Source organism: Manacus vitellinus, unplaced genomic scaffold, assembly GCF_001715985.3.
Source record: "Manacus vitellinus isolate BGI_N305 unplaced genomic scaffold, ASM171598v3 scaffold_4_pilon, whole genome shotgun sequence".
NCBI classification, from domain to species: Eukaryota; Metazoa; Chordata; class Aves; order Passeriformes; family Pipridae; genus Manacus; species Manacus vitellinus.
This window is the reverse complement of record NW_021940604.1, coordinates 32,483,861-32,503,343: the sequence shown is the minus strand read 5'-3', so window position 1 is coordinate 32,503,343 and position 19,483 is coordinate 32,483,861. Positions and strand designations below refer to the sequence as shown.

The following is a 19,483-nucleotide window of genomic DNA, read 5'->3' as shown; positions in this document are numbered from 1 at the left end:
CATGCTCAAGGTCAGCCTCTCTCACAGAAGACTGGGAGGTCACGTTTGATTTAGAAGGTATTCTGATATGTTTAAAAAATTTAAGTAATTAAATAATTCAGTGAATAAAAGCCATCAGGATTCTAATGCAGTGTTAATGGGGTCTTTCAGAAATCGTGAAGATGATTTTCCTGAGTGACATAACTGCAGCCATTAGCAAACTTATCCAAGAACAATCATCCATTAAAGGTGAGTGCCTGCACTTCCTCAATGCAGAGTAGCATGAGGAGCAGCACAAGCATTCTTGTTTGCAACCACTGAAATGAGACACCAACGAATAACTTCTGAATTGCCTCATTTTCCTCCTGCAGGCACTCAGCCCTGGGGTGTATTTGCCACCCTTCAGCACCGGATGAAGCAGGCAGTGACTCCACCAGCATGAGTATGCCGGAGGTCTTCTTCTCTACACGCAGTGCTGCTCCAGCAGATTGCTAGGTGAGAAGTAAATCAGACCGATTTGAAACATGGAGTACTTCTCACATGCTCATTGAAAAGAATAAGACTTGCTGGACAGTCTCCACAAAACCTCAACACTCTTTTGGACTGGCATTTCCTACCAAGTGTGCCAGCAATGTCAGCATGAGAAAAGACAACTAGGAGTAAGGGCTACAGCTGCTCCTTTAACACTGTTGGGACAGCCTCCAGAGTAAATTTCCAGCTCCTACTGAATCTGACTGGATATATCTTCCATGCCAAATGCCCTTGCAAAGAACCAAAACCTTTTGGAGGATGTTTGGAATTTCATCTGGGCTGTGTAGAATCCAGCAATAAATTATTCCAATATGAAGGTCTAATACAGTTAATAGATCCTATAAAACTGGCTACTGTGTTTCATCCTATTTAATTTGCTGCAACAACCTGCAGACATCTGAGCTGTTTCAGCTTCCCTTTTATAATCATCAGGTGCCCTGAGAGAAGCTCTCCCAGCTGAGGAGTCCCTGTGTCACCAGCATCTCTGCATAGACAAGCGGTGCAATGCCTCCAGAGCATTCAGCTGCTTCTCATCCTCCAGCATATCCCAAGTGAAGCATCTTCCCTACCACTGTGGGGAGAGCCACAGAGGGCCCTGTGGCCCAGTCATCCCACAAAGAGTGGGCAAGGAGGAGGGCAATGCCAGCCTCTGGCCACCTGTAGCTGCAATCTCTTCTGGAGTTTGGGATTGCCCAGGCTGCACAGCAGGTTGGTGCATCTCTCCAGGGATTTATCTGGAGTTAGTCTCCTGTTGTGTTTTGTGTTTTATGAGGGATAAGATTTACTACCCCAGCAGCCTGCTCTGCTGCCTGTGCCCCTGAGATAGCGCTTAGCATGAGAGCAATCTGGTGTCCCACAGTCCATGGGATGGTGGGACTTTGCTTCTTGCACGGGCTGGAGCATCATAGAGGTCTAGTCCATGTCTTCCAGCCTTTGGTCAGATGGGCCCACATGCCACAGTAGGTAGCAAATGGCTGTGGCAAAACAGGGGTGTTGGGCTAAAGGGAACAGACCTACATACCTTAAACTTACCTAAGAAAAGCCGGTTACTTTAGCTGCTGCCCAGACGAAGTGTGGTACTGCTGCTGCTGTCATTAATTTAACATTGTTTAATTTTTTTGCCTAAAAGAAACTTTCCTAGGCAGACACAGATTTTCTATTTAAACTAGAATAGGTTGGGATGATGGTTCCCTCATATATTTTCTTGTAATATATGTGACAATTGTTTTAATCATAGAGTTATGTAAGTTGGCCTCCAGAAGTCATCTAGTCTAACCTCCCTCTCCAAAAGTAAAAAATACAGGTTAGTCACCTGCAAGTGTATTGTGCCACATAAGGAATCACATTAAATGATTTTTCAGGAGATTTAAGGTGTGTTGTGAAAGAAAGCAGCTGAGATACTACCTATCTCCCTGTTGCATGGGAGTGTTGATCTACTGCAGGCTCAGAAGGCTCTGCAGCAGAATCTGGACAGGTTGGATCAATGGACCGAGGCCAGTTGTACAAGGTTGGACAAGACCAAGTGCCCAGTCCTGCATTTCAGCCACAACAACCCCTTGCAGCATTATAGGCTGGGGCAAAAGTGCTTGGAAACTGGCCCATTGGAAAAGGACCTGGAGGTGCTGGTTGACAGCAGCTAAACACGAGCCAGCAGTGTGCCCAGGTGGCCAAGAAGGCCAATGGCATCCTGGTTTGGATCAGCAATAGTGTGGCCAGCAGGACCAGGGCAGTGATTGTCCCCCTGTACTCCGCCCTAGTAAGGCCACACCTCGAGTGCTGTGTCCAGTTCTGGACATCTCAATTTAGGAGGGACATGGAGGTGCTCGAGCTGGTCCAGAAAAGGGCAAAGATGCTGATGAAGGATCTGGAGGGTAAGTCCTACAAGGAGCAGCTGAGGGAGCTTTAGTTGTTTACTCTGGAGAAAAGGAGGCTCAGGGGTGACCTTATCACTCTCTACAACTACCTGAAAGGAGGTTGTAGTGAGGTGGGGATCAGCCTCTTCTCCAAGGCAACTAGTGACAGGACAAGAAGAAATGGCCTCAAGTGGTGCCAGAGGAGTTTCAGGCTGGACATTAGGTGGAATTTCTTCACAGAAGGGGTTGTGAAGCATTGAAATGGGCTGCCCAGGAAGGTGGTGGAGTCATCATCTCTGCAAGTGTTTAAGGAAAGACTGGACAGAGTACTTAGTGATATGGTCTAGTAGACAGGATGGTGTCTGGTCAAAAGTTGGACTTGATGATCGCAGAGGTCTTTTCCAACCTAATTGATTCTGTGGTTCACTGCCACCAAGGATGCTGCAGCTGGAGACAAAGGATAATGGGTTATGACCAATACATAGCAATGAGTGTCTGCCTCTGACCCTCCCATCTCCTTTCTCAGTGTGTTCAGGTGCCGGAACAAGCTCCTAGCAGAAAGTGGCTGTGCCTTGGACCCACTGGGGAAGTCCTCAGCAGGACAGGACAAACTCGATGCCCCGAACTCTGGGGCAGGTGTGCTGATAGGATGTTTCAGCAGGGAGAGAGCTCTCCTGTGAAGGCCAGTCAGGATTTCACATTCCATCAGATCTATTTTGTTTTGGTGATTTCTGAACTCTAAATTCCTCATCATAAGCGGTGCCATGTAAGTCCAGAAATAAACTCATGTAGCAGTGACACAGAATCACAGCAGCTCCTTTTCTTACCCTAAGTTCTACTGTGTTACATTGGTATAATGTCCTAGAGACTCCACTGTGTGAAGGAAGAATATTTACCTTGCACAAGCTTTGACTGAGGAAAATTTACTCAGTCTGGTAGGGTCTTCTGGACCATCCTGTTCAGAAATTAACTCTCCATCCAATTAATGTCTCACACAGGTTGGTATATGTTTGCTTTGGAGACAGAGAAGAAGTGTTGCCTGGTGAGCAATGTTCACATTTAATGAAGCAGGACGGGTGTCAAGCCTGGCAGCTTGTCCAAAAAGGATTAGTATTATTGTCTGTTGCTGTCCATCATCTCTCACTGCAAGCAATACTGGACTGGGTATCAGCTGTAAAGCTGACAGCATCTAGAAAGTGAGACAGCAAGTCTTCCCATGTGGGATGAGGAAGCCTTAAATGCCATATAAGTGTTGTTCCAGCCCTTGCCGGAGTGAACAGGGGTCATGCAATGTCAGCTCCTTTCCTTTTGTCACCTCAGGGGCAGGTGAGTCAGCATGGTCGTGATGTTCATGGTTAGAATTCAAAATCTCAAACTAATGAGAGTCTTCAGGTCCTTGGACTTTCAGTAAATATTTAGGGAATAACATGCTGGTTGTACAATTACATACTGGTTTTGTATGTACAAAACATACACAATACACACATTTTTAGTCCCTGTATGCTCTTTTAATTTTATAGAACTGATAAATTTTAAAGCATTTTGCTTTGCTATATTCACCCTTGATCCCACAGTAAGTTCTACCCAAGCCTGTATCTACATGAGCTTCCTGAAGCAGATGTCTGATAAAGCAAAAGAGACAGACACTCTCCGTCTTCTACCCTTTCATATTCCCCTTCATTTGTGTGTCAGAGTAAATCAAGGCTTTGCTGATTTGCTGATTAAAGTACTCTGGTTTAATCCAGAAATTAATATTGTTCTTAGTGAGAAAAGTACACTTGAAATGCACATGGTAGGTGTCTAATGTATTATACCCTTAAAATCAGTTTTCTACCACTGAGACAGGCACCTGGGGGGAGCATCGCAGGGGGATTCTGGTTAATTTTTTTTTTTCCACGACCCTTTCCCTGTTAGCATGATATTAATATCTCTTAACTGTTTTGAGTATTAGCTGCTGCAGCAAAATGCAATCCAGGGCAAGACATGTTCACATAAGCATTTTTCTCATTAATAAAAGGCTATGTGAATAGGATGTTATTAGCATGAACCACAGTCTTCTGTATTTAGTATAACCAATTTACTACAAAGAGAAAATAGAAATTTAGTATATGTAGTTTATAGCTGAAAAACATATGACTTCCAGTGGCATTCTACTGAGAATTAGAGCCAAATACTGTCCTTTTTCTTTCTGCATCATACACATCAACTCCTGTACTCTTCTTCCAATGCAGTTTGATTCATCATGTTTTATTACACCTGCTAAAGGACAGCTCAATCATTATAGTGGGTGAAATTTTGTAATTACTCCATATTTATGTTGTATTTGTGGGTTAATTATATTATGCTTTTGGGTTTTGACAGGTAGTTATCACTAATTCATATAACGACATGCCTTAAATGGTTGATATTCAATTATTTCCATAATGAGTTTTTGCTTATTCTGTATTTACATGGCGTTCCAGACAAGTAGTTACAGTGCCAGTTGTGTGATCTTAGTTGCAACTAAAAGTCTCCAAAAGCAGAGCTATGGTTTAGTTGTTCCAGGCAGTGGACAAAATTAAACATTTTAGCTTGGTTGTGTGTACAGTAATGATTTCAGGGGGAAAGTATGTTTTCATATGGAAGCTACAGCTAGAAGTAGTTATCACTAAGACCCCGAATAATGTAACTGAGGTATCACAACAGTGGCTGTATTTATATGGGTAACCAAAAAGTCATTTGTATGTGCTGTCAACTCAGTGAGTGTCTGGCACTGATCTAATGGTTCCCATGGCTTCCACTACCAACAGCAAAGTTCTGGAAATAAAAGCAGTAAGTCTCTTTTTCATGTGATTTTTCAAGAGCTATTGACCAGGATTAGCTTGAGAATTTTGTTCAAACTGTGGCCTAGGGCCCAAGTTTAGCTAGAACTTGCCTTAAGACTGAGATGGTAGCATGAGTTCAATTCAAATACAAACTCACATTACCATAAATGTACTGCAGCAACTTTGGACTGTCTTTCCACATGGCAAACTGAAGGTGAATCAGGCCACCGTGAAGGTCAGAGCTCAGCCAGTCTAATATCTGAATGCCTCTTCATCAGCAGGATTTGCACTCAGAACTTGTGCAAGAAGTGTTTTCTCTCACTAAGCAGGAATCTGTCCTTGACCTTTAGGCTGTTGTACACCACGTGGGCTGCCAGTACTTCATTTCTCCTGCATTTGCAACAAGCACACTGGCCAGATGGAAATCCCACGCTCGCAGTCCCAGGCAGCAGGCTCATGCCACCAGCCCAGTGCTTCTCACCAATATGAGACATTTTTTTACATTATTAAGGACCCACAGCACCTTCTGCTACAGTAAAACTATTTGTTCAGTCACAAAAAATTTTCCTTTCAAACCAAGTCTAGAGCCGTTGTGAGTCATCTGCTGTATTTTACCAGCGAGAAGTCGGGTGTATATTCACTAAGGCTTTATCTGAAACCTTTTTGCTCACAGTAGAAGTATTTCCATTGATTTCAAAGGATCTCAGATCAAGCTTCAAGGCCTACTAAGTTTTAGCCTGTCAGATTTGCTCATTTGAGGCCTTTATGAATTGCAGAGCAGTTGTGTACAGAACCAAGTCATGTGGAGATTAAATAAACCCCATTGACACCAGTCTCCTGATACGTAATAGCAGCAAGAAACAAATACCGACTGGAAAAAGAATGCATGTACAGTGACATTTAGTTTGTATAAAGTGATAATCTCCATATAAATGCAAATAGCACCATTTCCCCAGAGCTGAATGTATGATATTCATCGGTAAATATTTGTGTGTCTTTGACATGTCTCTAAGCAGCAAGATGAGAAATTGAGATGGAAAATGCAGTCACAGGTGAGAATTCAGCACAGAATTTTTTTTGCAGTTTTTCTCTCAATGCATTTGGGAGACCTTGAAAGGCAGATGCTTCCTTTTCTAGTTAGTGGTTTAAATGCAAAGCAACAGAACTATAACAGACTATGATGTATTAGATTTCTGCCAGTAGTTTCCTGACCCTGTCACTCATGCTGTGCTATGTGACTGGGCTCCAAGCCTGAGAAACTCCTCAGAAAGAAAAACTAAAGCAGCTAGTTAGTTTAGAAGTCTCATACCTATATTCAGAAAGGATTTATGCACCCAGGAGCTAATGTTTCACCATCTTTATACAAGAGTAGCGATTTTATAGGCCAGAGTTTCAGGGACTTAAGTGACCGAAGCATCTTTAATAATGCAGCACCTGTACATACAGAGCCTTTTTCCTCTGCATGAGGAACAACAGCACAGTTGATCAATATGAGGAATGAGTGCTTAGGCTCTTCAATTAGGAAAGAGAAGATTGAGGGTCAAACTGATGAAAACAGAGGCCTTTAAAACCACAGGTGACAGGAAAGGTGGGTAGGTAATAACTGTTCAACACAGGGAACCAGTCTTCCCTACAAGGCACACTTTTAGAAACATTTAGATTTCCTTTAAGCCATAAAACAGTGAAGATTAGGTAGGATTTCAGGCATGTGCTTAGAGATAATAAGCCCAGTTCTTCTGCAGGTTACAGTACTGTTGAATTTCTAGAGCCAACTCTGCATTTGGGCATCAGGAGCTGCAGGACAAGTCAATCCCATTGACTTTACACGGTCTCCCGCCCACAAACTGAATTTTTCTCCTCTGAGGTGTTAATAAGTGAGGAAATGGACTGTGCCTCCCGCAGGGCCTGCGTGCAGTATGTGGAATGTTAGGCTTGCAAACTGTGTTGGGATCTTCAGCTCAAAGACAGTAAAAATAAGGATTGCCAGCTGAGGAGAAAACCCAACTCTTCCCACAACAACTTTGTCTAGTTATATTAGATGTAGTCCTCTTCAGAGGAATTTAAGATCTTCCAGTGAAGTAGGTGCTTTAAGAGTTAGAAAATGAAACAGATTTCTTTCTAATGAACAGTTCTTTGTTTGAAACAATTTTACAGGTCCTGCATGATTTCTGTTCTAAAAGACCATGGGAGGAGAATCACAAGGCAGTTTTGTTTCTAGTTACAAAACAAACAAAACATTATTATTTCAAAGGATACTAATCTTCAAAATCGCTCATGTTATTTAAAAAATTACCATTTCTGAAACTCTATGGATAGTTCTTCCATTCTCCGTGTAACTGCATCCTAAGGAAGTCTAGAATTTTTTTTAAAAAGAGTAAACATTAGTCAAAATGAGTTTGAATAATGGATTTTCTTTTTGTAAGTCCATTCAAAAGGGGAAACGTAGATTTCTTACTTCAGAAATTAAACTTTTAGTGACCAAGGGGACACTGAAACATTTTGTTGCTGGATCTAGTTTTTAAAGTACGAGGTTTTATTTTTTTTCAGAAGATAACAGAGTGAACTCCTCTCTTTCCAAGTCCTCCAGCACTTTGTTGTGTGCTTCTCTATTTCCTTCAAACACTAAGATTGTGTATATGCTATTCCCAGCTAAGAAACAAGGGATCTCTTCAGCACCAACCTTCCATTGTTGTGACAGCATGGCCTCTAGAGTCATTTACTGTCATTTTGTTTTAGCTTTAAGGCAAATGTGACTCTAGTTTATTTTGCTTTGGGAAAATATTTCTTGGACTTGTTATGGACGGATCTGCGTCTTGGCTGCTGCCTGGCAGACTTGAGTGATGTGGTTGCTGGAAGAACTAGGTTTTGGGGATGGACTCTCCTGCTCATTCATGTGTTGTGTGAGTTCATTTTACGGTTAAACCTTACTGACCGGCTTCATGAACAGCTGTCCCTGGACCACCCATCAGTGAAGCATCGTCCCAGGTGTTGCTCTTTTAAGGAGGGCTGTAAGTGCTGAAAATGGCACACTTCTCTGCCCTTCCCTCTTACAAATTATAGGGAGCGATCTTGCAGCTTAGCTGCCGATGTCTGATAGGGTATCTCATTATCCAAGCTGTCCTCCCACCTGTATTTTGCCTGATTGCAGGTCTTAGTCATACAGTCAATGAATAAATAGTCTGAATGAAGGTTGAGCTGTAGGAGGAAGGATTATGAAGGGCCCCAGGACCCACCAATACTCAGCATCAGCTCTCTTTTGTTTTGTACCTTTGTTCGTGCCTTGCTGAACCATTCAGTAAGACAAAAGGGAAGTGCAGATCAAAACAGCCAAGCCAAAAGCAGCAGTGGGTATTGCAGCAGCACAAAACCCAGGGCAAATGTCTTCCCTTGGGATAATCACATGTTCCATAGCAAGAGATTTGAGTCTGTCACCAGGTCTTTGAAATTTTTATGGTTCTGTTATGGAAAACATTCATAGCAGGGATCACTGCCATAGTCAATTTTATAAAACAATATAGGTTAAAAAAATTAAAAGCTTTAACAATTTAGATAAAAACAGAGGAGAAGGAATATTGGTAACCCGGCATCTTGTAAAGATGCTTGTACAAAGACAGATAGAACCAAAAACACAAAGAAAAGGTCTTCTTTAGTAGTGAAAAACATTTAGAAATATGAAGTTCAAGGAAGACAGTCTTAGCCACAGGTTTTCTAAAAAAAAAAAAAAAATTAATCAGACAATAATGTCTCTATGTGAGAGTGACAGTTAAGCATGAAGGTTGCAAGGGTCAGTAACACTTGCAGACTGTATTTTTCTTTCAAGATGAGAGGTTAAGTGTGTAGGTTACATGTCTCCCGGGTCTGACTGTCTATAAATTAGGAAATCCAGGGCTCAAGAGCACCACTGCACTAAGACAAGGTCTGCTGATAAGCACAGCTCTGGAGCAGCTACATACTGCTGTGGGGCAATCAGACAAGCTTGCTGCCTCTGTTAGCATAGATGTCATGCAGGTATCAGGGGAGAGCACTTCAGCTGACTTTAATCAGGTTAACTCAGGTCACTCATGTAGCTGCAGTGACTGGGAACTCCAGGGTTGAGAATCTACCATTTCTTGGCTGGGTGAATTAACCCATTCAGCACTCCATGCTAATGTAAAATAATGTGTCTGGTACCCAAGCCAGCTCATTTCAGCACTTATACAAATGCAGTCTGCAAAACAAATAGAGACAAATCAAAACATCTTTTTCTTTTCTGCACTGTCAGGCACAGATCTATAGTGAAAGAAGGCTTCTATCTCCATAAAGCACCTCTGTAGAAAGAAGAGGCACAGGAAGAAGGTCTTCTTGCAACAACTTGGTGGGAAAGGCAGCACTTACATGTTTTGACAGTGTAGGGTTGTACTACAAATTCTACCCCAAAATATCCAGCAAGATCCAGCTCCCCATGTCTCTTGGCTCCATGGTGTGGTAAAATACAGCTTCTGGTGTCCATAGGTTAAACATCTCAGGATTTAAAGTAGAGCATGAAAAGGGTAAAGTGAAGTGAACTGCAAGGAATGAGCTGAACTTCACATGGGTATTTTGTGTAGTATAAAACAAAACAGACTTTTTAAATGTACAGTGCTAAGGGTCTGAAGTGTTATGAGAAGTGATAATGAGTTTTATTTTTATGAGTTTATTTTTTCATTTGATTGTCTCTTTAAAGCAAATTATTATAAACTTAGAGTATTATATATTACAAATTATTACAGTTAGAGTATGCAGCTACTGTAGGTTTTTTGTGAGAAATCTGTATATTTTACCACCACAGTGAATTTTATTTATGGCTGACTTAAAACAGGACTAAATCTGCATTGAGTCCTAGTTTGTATCAGATTGCAACTCAGCAGCATCTTAGGAGCTTTCACTGCCTAAGATTTACTAATTTTTATATTGAAGTAGATAAAAATGAGTAATCATCTGTGAATGATAATTATGCCACTGCTTGTGGGAGGGAACATGGTTTGAAGATCATCACTAATTATTGTTTCTCATTTGCATGTGCCAAGATATGCACCAGAAAAGCTTACCTCCGTCCTGGATGGATTTCTTTCAAAAATACTCTTTGCAAAACTGCCAGCTTGTGGTCTTTCATTGACTCAGATCAGATTGCACCAGGGTTTTTGGGAGGCAGCACCTCCCCTTTCCCACCAATTTTCTCTCAGACTTCTAAATTGGGAAGGGAATCCTCTGGGCTGGCAGTGTCCACCGGGAAAGAAGATTAAGCCTCCCTGACAAGCAAGGAGAGATCCACCTTATGATGTTGAGAGAGTTAAAATATCATGGTCACTCTGGCATTTGTCCTGGGCTTTTCAGCAAAAGAGATGGAGAGCAATAGAAGATCAGATCCAGGGGCAGAAATTACAGTGCCTAAGCACCGCTTCACGGCTTGTCATTTTAGCAACCCCATAGACAGTATTTAGTTTTCAATGGAAAATAAGCAGAGCCGTGAGGGTTACTGCACCCACACACACACACAGCTGGCCTGCAGGAGCACTTAGTTTTGCTCTTGCACAGGCAAGAGGACATGGACTTACCTCATTACCCTGAGGAGGTGATGGGTTGCTACCTAAGCCATCAGGCCTGATGGAGGCATTGAAGCAACACCACCAGGGTGCTGCATCCTTCTCTCCCCTGGGTCCCTATGCCAGCCAGCATGGGGAAAAGCCCCTGTCCCACCCAACCATGATCTCGAGTTTGACTTATGTGTCTGTCTGGACAACAGATTGAGTTATTGCCCTAATTTTGGCTGTGGGTGAGCAACACTTACTCCCTTTTTGACTTGTTACCCTTCTTCCACTTTTCATCCTTCTTTTCACCAGCCTTGACCCTCCCTTTCTCCATCTCAGCCTCCTCCCAGATAGACAACCCTGACCAAATTACCTTCTCCCTATCAGTCCTGGTTGTCGTAAATCTGGAATTTATGACACAGTTAATGTAAGCAAGCTCAGCTTTACAGATGATGAAGAATTGAGGCTGCACACACCATGATTCAGAATTCTCCACAGAGCTCTCTCTGAGTTTCCCCTTTATTAGGGTTCTTTGCTAAACAGCACCTGGTGTTGTCATTCAGTTAACTAGAATTCCCAGGACTTTTTGCAAACTCAGTGTTTTGATTCACACACTCCTTCTCAGCTCCAAGGCCAAAACACTCCCTTTTGATTCTAATTAACTGAATGCACGTGCTGCTGGCTTAACTTACTCCCACAAGTTTTATATACAATTATTGTTGCAGCAGCTAAGGTGCTGTGGGTCTGGCAAGGCTGTGCTCCCAAAATGTTCCCAGTGCTCCCCTCTACTTTTCTGTGAATTTCGACCACTTCCCATATAACTCCATCTCAACCACCTGCAAACCCCAGCCATTCCTACATAAATTGTAGCCACCTAAGACTAGTGCCATAACATGACCTCTGCAGCAGCACAGTACAAAGTATTTGGAAACTTATAATCTTCAGTTAAACTCAGCTCTATCATTTGACTACCAAGAAACCATGAAGTCCAAGAAGATTTGTTGACTTCACAAAAGCAGGATGATCTAGAAAATTGCAAGATCTTGCAAAATAAATTTGATGTGAAGGCCTGAATTTCAGGCTTTGTATATGAACTTGGAAGAGACAACCTCTTTGAGATAATAAGGAAGAGCATTGGAAGTTTAGCGTCTTTCCACAGTTTGAAATATTAGCATTATCATAAATGTGCTAAGTTATATTTTCCATAAACTGCCTCACAAATCATGCCACGGATTCTTGTCCTTCGCAGCTACAATCGTGGAAATATTGAAATTGTAAAGCTCTCAGACCAATTCAGACTTCAACTAAGTCAGATTGGTTTATTGCTGTCAAGGGGACAAAGATGTAGCAGTTGTATAGTGGCATAATTGTTTGGAGAAAATGTAGAATCATGGATGTAAAGGAACTAACCTGTGCTGCACGTACATGTGCAGTGCCAGTTCCACTTGTTCTCTGCAAGTGATGTTATTCCATGTCTTATGAAATGGTGAAAAGTTCAGTAGCCGAGGAGTGGGAGTCAGTGTGTCCAGCAGAAATTCAGATTATGCTGCTACACCATGGTCCTCTGTGGAAAAGTGGGAGATATTTTTTGGCAGGAGCAGACATGGACATTGCCATCTCGCAGCTTAAAATTGTCCAGTTGCTTTTAAGGGACAATTAATCAACCTCTTTCCCCTTTTTTCCTCCTAGACAGCACTCAACGCCATTAACAATGATCATCTAATATGAAACCTGATTGATTGATTCCCGTTTGGAGTAACCCAGATGAGTTTCTCTCACCAAATGCAGGAAATTAATCTGTGTGTGTAAAATCCTCTCTGTAGGAAATGACTGACAGCCTAAAGGAATACAGCTGCAAAACATAAACATGGCAGTGCTTTTCACAAGAGTACTTTAAATAACTGTTGTTAATGTCCCTTCCAAGATGTCATTTAGAAAACCACAATCAATTACTATAGTGATAGCAATACTATATATAGCAATTGTACACAAGTGATAGAAATGCTGGAAACCAGCTATTCTTGACTAGGGATAGTAAGATTCTCCTTATTAACACATGTGGTATGACCACAAACACACCTGCATTTTTAAAGATTAATGATAAGTAGCATTTCAATCCTGCCCTGTATTAATAAGCAAGGTCAGTCGTTGACATCTCCTGGTAAATCGCTTCCCATTTTAAAACCCCATCTCTTTTCTGGGCCAAAATACTCCACATAGGCACCATCTGACTCAAAGGTAGAGAGAGAACAGTTGGACAAGCAAGGACAATGAGGGAAAGGCTGGGACACGGGCACTGTGGGAGACTCGACACGAGCCCTGGCCGAGCCCCTAGAAGTAGTGGGTGAGTTGGCAGCAGCAGGTCAAGGGATCTTGAGGCTGCTCCAGCACAGGAGGTGAGCTGGGAGGCGAACAGCCGGGGCTATGGGACCCTGTGCATTCTGTAAGGCAGGAGCTGGAATCAGATCATATAGAAATAAGGATGGCCCGGAAAGAGGAGCAGCCAGCGTGGAAGAGCAGGTGAAAGGAGCCACAAAGCCTACAGTCAACTAATTATAACTGACTAGTTATAATGCCAGTGTGTATCCTCATGAAGTGGGTAAGGGATGACAAGAGGCACATACTTAAGCTGTAGAAGAAACCTTCATCCCTTAAAAACTGAAATGACTTTTCAGCATTTAAATATACTTTCTTAATATTGGCTTAATACCATTCTTGTATGTAGTATTTATGTTGTTTGAATTGCTAAGGGCTCATTTCCTATAAGGAGCTTGAGAATTAAAACTGAATTAATTCCCCAGTGATGGGTTTTGACCATAAACCGATGGCCTTGCATGATCTGAGGTACCTGTAGACTGGTGTTCTGCAAGGGTGATGTTTTGTTTATATTTTTCCCTGTCTTCAATTATTGCAGTGATTTTCCAAGGAAAAAAATGCTGGCCCCACTGAGCAGTGTGCAGATTTAAACAACCAAACTCCCCCATTTCATCAGCAGTATCCTTTGTCCTAAAAGAAACCTGGTGCTTGGTCTGATTAAGTTTGTTTAAAGACAGGTTAATTAAGGAAAGAAAGAATTTATTTTTTGGAGTATCCTTGTGGTACAGAGAACAGGTAGAGCTTAGAAAGGATTTCCCTTGGGATGCATCAGTGGGAAAGGCTACCCTGGGGAAGAACCACAGCAATTCAGCTCCTACTGGATTAAAGATGCATATAGACAGTGCTCAGCAGAGAAAATGGTGGGGAACACACAGCATGGGGAGATGTGCCAGGACCATGAAACTTCAGAGCCCCTAGAGAAGTGAAGGACAGGAAAAAGAAATGCTGCTTACATCAAGAAGCATCACGAGCTCTCCTGTGGGTGGACTGGCTCAGTAAGTGGTTGTGGAAGACATGAGAATCCCATGGTGTCTTCAGGTGTCTTTGGACCAGTGTGCTTGTGGATGGGTTACACTCGTTAAGTGATAATGCTGAGGAAAGTTTATTAATTACAACTGTTTCTAGTCTGTTCTCCAGGAGTTCAGGGAGGTAGAGAAAACCCTTATCCTCTGGTCAAAACATCAGACATAGTAAGGGTGCAAACTAAACAAATCAGGATCTGGCTTGACAGAGAAGACTCCCATGAACAATTTATGAAAATGTTTGAGCTGAAGTTTTGACTTTAGGCCTAAACAGTCAAATTGCCATTTCCAGTCCTGAAGACTGATGGGTGGATTTCCGTCTGACTTCTCCAGTCATTTTTTAATAAGCAGGCTTGATATTTTCTCCGAGGCTATTCATATTTTAAAGCAGTTTAAAGCAGTTTCTTAAGAGTGGATTCTGCCTTAGGGGAAGGTGGTTCTGCTGTTCCTTGGGCAGAATTTAAAACTCACATTTTGCTAATCCAGAGTCTATAAAAATACAAATCAGCTTTCCTAGAGCCTATCCACAAATAGCAGTTTTTTCTAAAGTTTCTATTTTTGATTGTTCCTCATTCAGCTTATTCTGAAGATGGCACTCCAACTTCTGAATAAGAACATATGTACACAGAGCTAAGCAGTTGACTAGCTTTAAATTCATAATTTCTCATTCAATTTCTTAATTCCTTATTAGCTTCCACGTTCAAACTCTCTCTCAGAGCCTAATCCAAGTCCCACTGGTGTCAGTGAGAATGGGTTTTACCTTTCAAATTTAGCCATCTAAAAATCTGGCATGTATTCTAAATGCAACTGTGGAGGAGCCACTTGTAGTCAAAATAGAGACAATCAGCATTTCCAGGACATGATTCATAACATCTACCCTAAAGACTTGTCTTGAGAGGGGACGAGTGTATTTCTGGCAGCTGCTATCTTATTCCCCTGCCTGTTGAGGGAGCCTGTACAACCAGTGTAGAAGCCTCCTTACTCTCTGATAAAAGAAGCCAGGTGATGAAACTCCAAAGCAATTTAATTAGAGGTGAGATAAGAAAAGGATTTAATTCGTGCCTCCAAGGCATGGGGTTACAAGACGTGCACATGGCCTCTGCCTCAGGTGCTTACAATTTGTAACTCTGTTTGTCCAATCTGAGGTTTTCCCACCCTCTGGCTTTTGCCCTGGTCCACCCCCAGTCCACACCTGGGGAATTGAGGCTGGGGTCTTTTTGGGACCACCTACTTTGTCCCCCTAGTCTTCCTCGGAGCACAAAGGGCACACATTCACCAAGTTCTTGGCTGTATCTTGCAGTTTAGGCCAGAGTACAAGTGTTCTCTAAACAGAATAGGCCTACCTTGACAAGAAACTAAACATTTCTAATGGAATTCAGGGGATATTTGATAAGGGGAGCATGGAATGGGGTAATAGGGTTAAGAATCTGTGTAATTGCTATGCTAAGGGTAAGGGAAAGGGTAAAGGAGTACATGCTGCTGTTTCTAAAATCTACTTCTCCTGTATAACTACTTATAAGACTTATAAAAATTAGAAATACCAAAAAACTAAAAGGACCTTAAGGCATCTCAGGGGAAGGAATCTTTCTGTTTATTTTCATGGGAAAAGATTCAGACTTTCAGTTTCCTACATCCTTTCTGCAAGGTAAATTACAAATGAGTAAGCAAAGCCCCAGAGCATATCCCAAGTTGCATCTCATGGACTGCTAAATGGCTTCAATCAGCATTTGGGATGTATGGAAAAGACGTCTGAACTCCTGAAACAGCATTAAACGTTGGGGTTTTTTTTAATTACTATTCATACCTTGCATCACACTGGGCTCCTTGACAGGGAGCACAATTAGATAGAAATCTCAAAGCAATGGCAAAATCTTTTTGTCTGTCTTCTTTAAAGATGCTCACAGTGAGCTATGTGGAATGTCAGGAATAATTAGACAAAACTATATAAGCTCCTAGCAACACTGATGTGATGTGTAAAACTAAGCATTCTCCATAAAGTTTTAAACATTGTTTGAAACCTGCATGATAAAGGTAACCTGAGAAATTTTTAAGCACAGTTTCAAATATATTAATACAGACATGGATATGAAAAAGCAGAATGGAAAACTGTGAAATGCCGGCATGCCTCTGCTGCTCGTTTTCAAAGGTGATACATAGAAGTAATTGATGACTCTCATACAGCAGTTGAAATGAAAAGGCAAATTTCCTCAGCTCTTCATCTACTGGAATGTATTTTAACGAGCAGGAAAAAGACTAGCTCCTGGTATCAGTAATTCACAAAGATTACAGACATGTTGATGAGAAGGGACCTCCCACTTTAAGTAAAATCTCCAAAACCAAAGAAGGAATAACCATTTCATATCATCAGGAAATCTGGCCCGAAGTGCCCTTTGGAGAAGGAAAAAAGAGAACCATGAATGCAGAGAAAAGGGGGGAGAAAAGGCAAGTGAAAAGAGAAGAAGAAAAACCACACTAACATTTTATTTGAGATAGTAATGTTAGAAATGTAGAACTCTGTACCAAAAGGTGGGATTATCCTCGATTGACTAATAGATGTGATTTTATCTTCTAGGAAAACAATGAATAGGAGGAAACCTGGAAGCTTTTTGCTGCTTTGTTGAATATGGGATTATAAAAAAAAATTGCACCTGGAACATCTCTCTAAATGGATGACTTCTGAACCTGCAACCCTTCATTACCTGAAGCAGCACCTTCTTGCATCCTGGAGGAGAAAATGAATTTCACAAATTGCACCACTGAAGCCAGTGGGGCTGCAAAGCCAAAAACAGTAACTGAAAAGATGCTTGTTACCCTGACCTTGGCCACAATCACAACCTTGACTATGCTGCTGAATTCTGCTGTAATTGCAGCAATCTCCACAACCAAGAAGCTCCACCAGCCGGCAAATTATCTCATATGTTCACTAGCTGTGACAGATCTCCTTGTTGCTGTTCTCGTCATGCCCTTGAGCATCACTTACATAATGATAGATAAATGGACTTTGGGATACTTCATCTGTGAGATCTGGCTTAGCGTCGACATGACCTGTTGCACATGTTCAATCCTTCATCTGTGTGTCATTGCATTGGACAGGTACTGGGCAATCACAGACGCTATCGAATACGCCAGGAAAAGAACGGCAAAGAGGGCTGGGCTGATGATAGTCACCGTGTGGGCTATCTCCATTTTCATATCAATGCCCCCTTTGTTTTGGAGAAATCACCACAGCATCAATATTCCCAGCGAGTGTCGCATTCAGCACGATCATGTAATCTACACTATTTATTCCACATTTGGGGCATTTTACATACCCTTGACTTTGATCCTGATCCTGTACTACAGAATTTACCACGCTGCAAAGAGCCTTTACCAAAAGCGGGGTTCAAGCCGCCACCTCAGCAACAGGAGCACAGACAGCCAAAACTCTTTTGCCAGCTGCAAGCTCACACAGACATTCTGCGTCTCGGACTTTTCCACGTCTGACCCGACCACGGAGTTCGATAAAATCAACGCATCCGTGAGGATCCCACCTTTCGAGAATGACTTGGACCTGGCTGGCGACCGGCAGCAGATCTCCACGACGCGGGAACGAAAGGCTGCTCGCATTTTGGGGCTGATTTTAGGTGCTTTCATTTTGTCCTGGTTGCCCTTTTTCATCAAGGAGCTGCTTGTGGGCCTCCACATTTGCACTGTCTCTCCAGAAGTAGCGGACTTCTTGACCTGGCTTGGATATGTCAACTCCCTCATCAACCCTTTGCTGTACACGAGCTTCAACGAGGATTTCAAGCTGGCCTTTAGAAAGCTTATCAGGTGTCGGGAGCATACATAAAAATACTGGGAGTTGATGATGCTGACATGACTCCTAGCCTTAAAATTGAGCAAAATAATTTGACTTTGTCACCATTTCCCTTGATAAAAGGGATTTTTGTGTTTGCCTATTTGCTTGACTTATTGTCAGCCTGTAATTCATTATGCTGTTTTTTTAATCTCTGGTGTTATTCATGGTAAAGGGTTTGAAATAAATTTATTCTACAAAGGAAAAGATTTTTTAGAAATGAAACAACAAAAGAGATATTATTACTATTAGATACTGATGTTTAAGACATTTTTGTAATCAATGATTCAAGAAGCAAACAACGATATTCACTTTTATACTTTTTCCATTTAAGAATCAAACATCTGAATTGTCATGCACTGTATAAACTGTACCCCATAAATACATATTCAAAAATTAATAAACTCTTCATGATCATGACAGCTAAACAACAAATCTTTACTTTAAATGGCATTCTGTAACAGCCACTTAGAAGGAAAATTACCACCATTTCCACTTAGGGCTGTAGCAGAATAAACTATTCCTTTCTTCAGGAATACACTCCCAAAACAGAAAGCAAAGTTCAGTTCGTTGCGTCTGAAAATTAATCTCATTTTTTATTCCAAAGCAATTATTTAGGTGACTGTCTTCATATAATATTCCAGATTTATCTGTAAAGAGTTGGGCAGACACCTCTGCAGTTTGTTTGGGAATTGAGAGGATGCAGCTAGCAAGTGTCACACTTGTGAAACTAATTGCACATCTGACTGGTCACACGTTTAATACCACTAACCTTATTTCTTCAGGCCTTGTATTTTGGCCGGTTCTGGAATGATATTATTCACTTGTGCCACACTTCACCTGGGCCCTGTAGTGAACAACCCCATGTATTGATTGATCTTACCCCACTGACTTAAACAACTGGAAATCTTTTCTAGCTAACATTAATACCTAAAAAGAGGGAAAAATTAATCTCAGTCACTGAAAATGTTTTTTAGTGAGGAAGCACAGAGATCCCGTATGGTTTTTCCTTTTTGCAGCTTGTTGGAGGTGGAAACTGTTGATTGAAACTGGGGAAGTGTGTTCTTATCCTGCCTATCTATAAAGCTTCCAAAGCAGCTCCCCAGAGTACCTATACTGTTAAGGAAAAAAAAGTAGCTGGGAATTAAAATAAAATGTAGTATTGTTAAGAAGTGCTGTAGAATAATTTTATTTTTTCTTTCAGCAAGCTCAATGGAAATGATTATCAAAGAAAAGGATTGGGCATAATTTCCTGAAACAAGGTGAATATGACAGGGAAGACAGGACATACGAGCAGTTGTGGCTAGAAGAGAGTAGGTTTTGGTGTCTCTTGAGTCATTTCCTGCTCTTCTAAAAGGGTGCCTAGCTGCAATAATGATCAGAAAGGGAAGAGTAAATATGCAAGACTGCCCCAGCAGACAGTCTGAGCCACCCCAAGGCACTCAGCTAAGATGAGACAGAAGCTATACCCCAGCCAGCTTCCTTGGGCTGTCACTGGGGCTAAGGTTCAGCTGTGGGGGCTGCACAAGGGTCTTTG

The 19,483-nt window shown here is 41.7% G+C and overlaps 1 protein-coding gene across 1 annotated transcript; it reads left to right on the top strand.

Moving 5' to 3' along the window:
* Nucleotides 1-360: 360 nt before the first annotated feature.
* HTR1E (5-hydroxytryptamine receptor 1E) lies at nucleotides 361-19,081 on the top strand. Its single transcript, XM_018077828.2, has 2 exons — nucleotides 361-1,218; nucleotides 16,684-19,081. The coding sequence occupies exon 2, from the start codon at nucleotides 16,846-16,848 to the stop codon at nucleotides 17,938-17,940; it is 1,095 nt and encodes a 364-aa protein (XP_017933317.1). The 5' UTR covers nucleotides 361-1,218; nucleotides 16,684-16,845; the 3' UTR covers nucleotides 17,941-19,081.
* Nucleotides 19,082-19,483: the final 402 nt, after the last annotated feature.

Excerpts from the sequence above, each read along its gene's own strand:
- HTR1E (XM_018077828.2), top strand. The coding sequence starts at position 16,846 with ATGAATTTCACAAATTGCACCACTGAAGCCAGTGGGGCTGCAAAGCCA.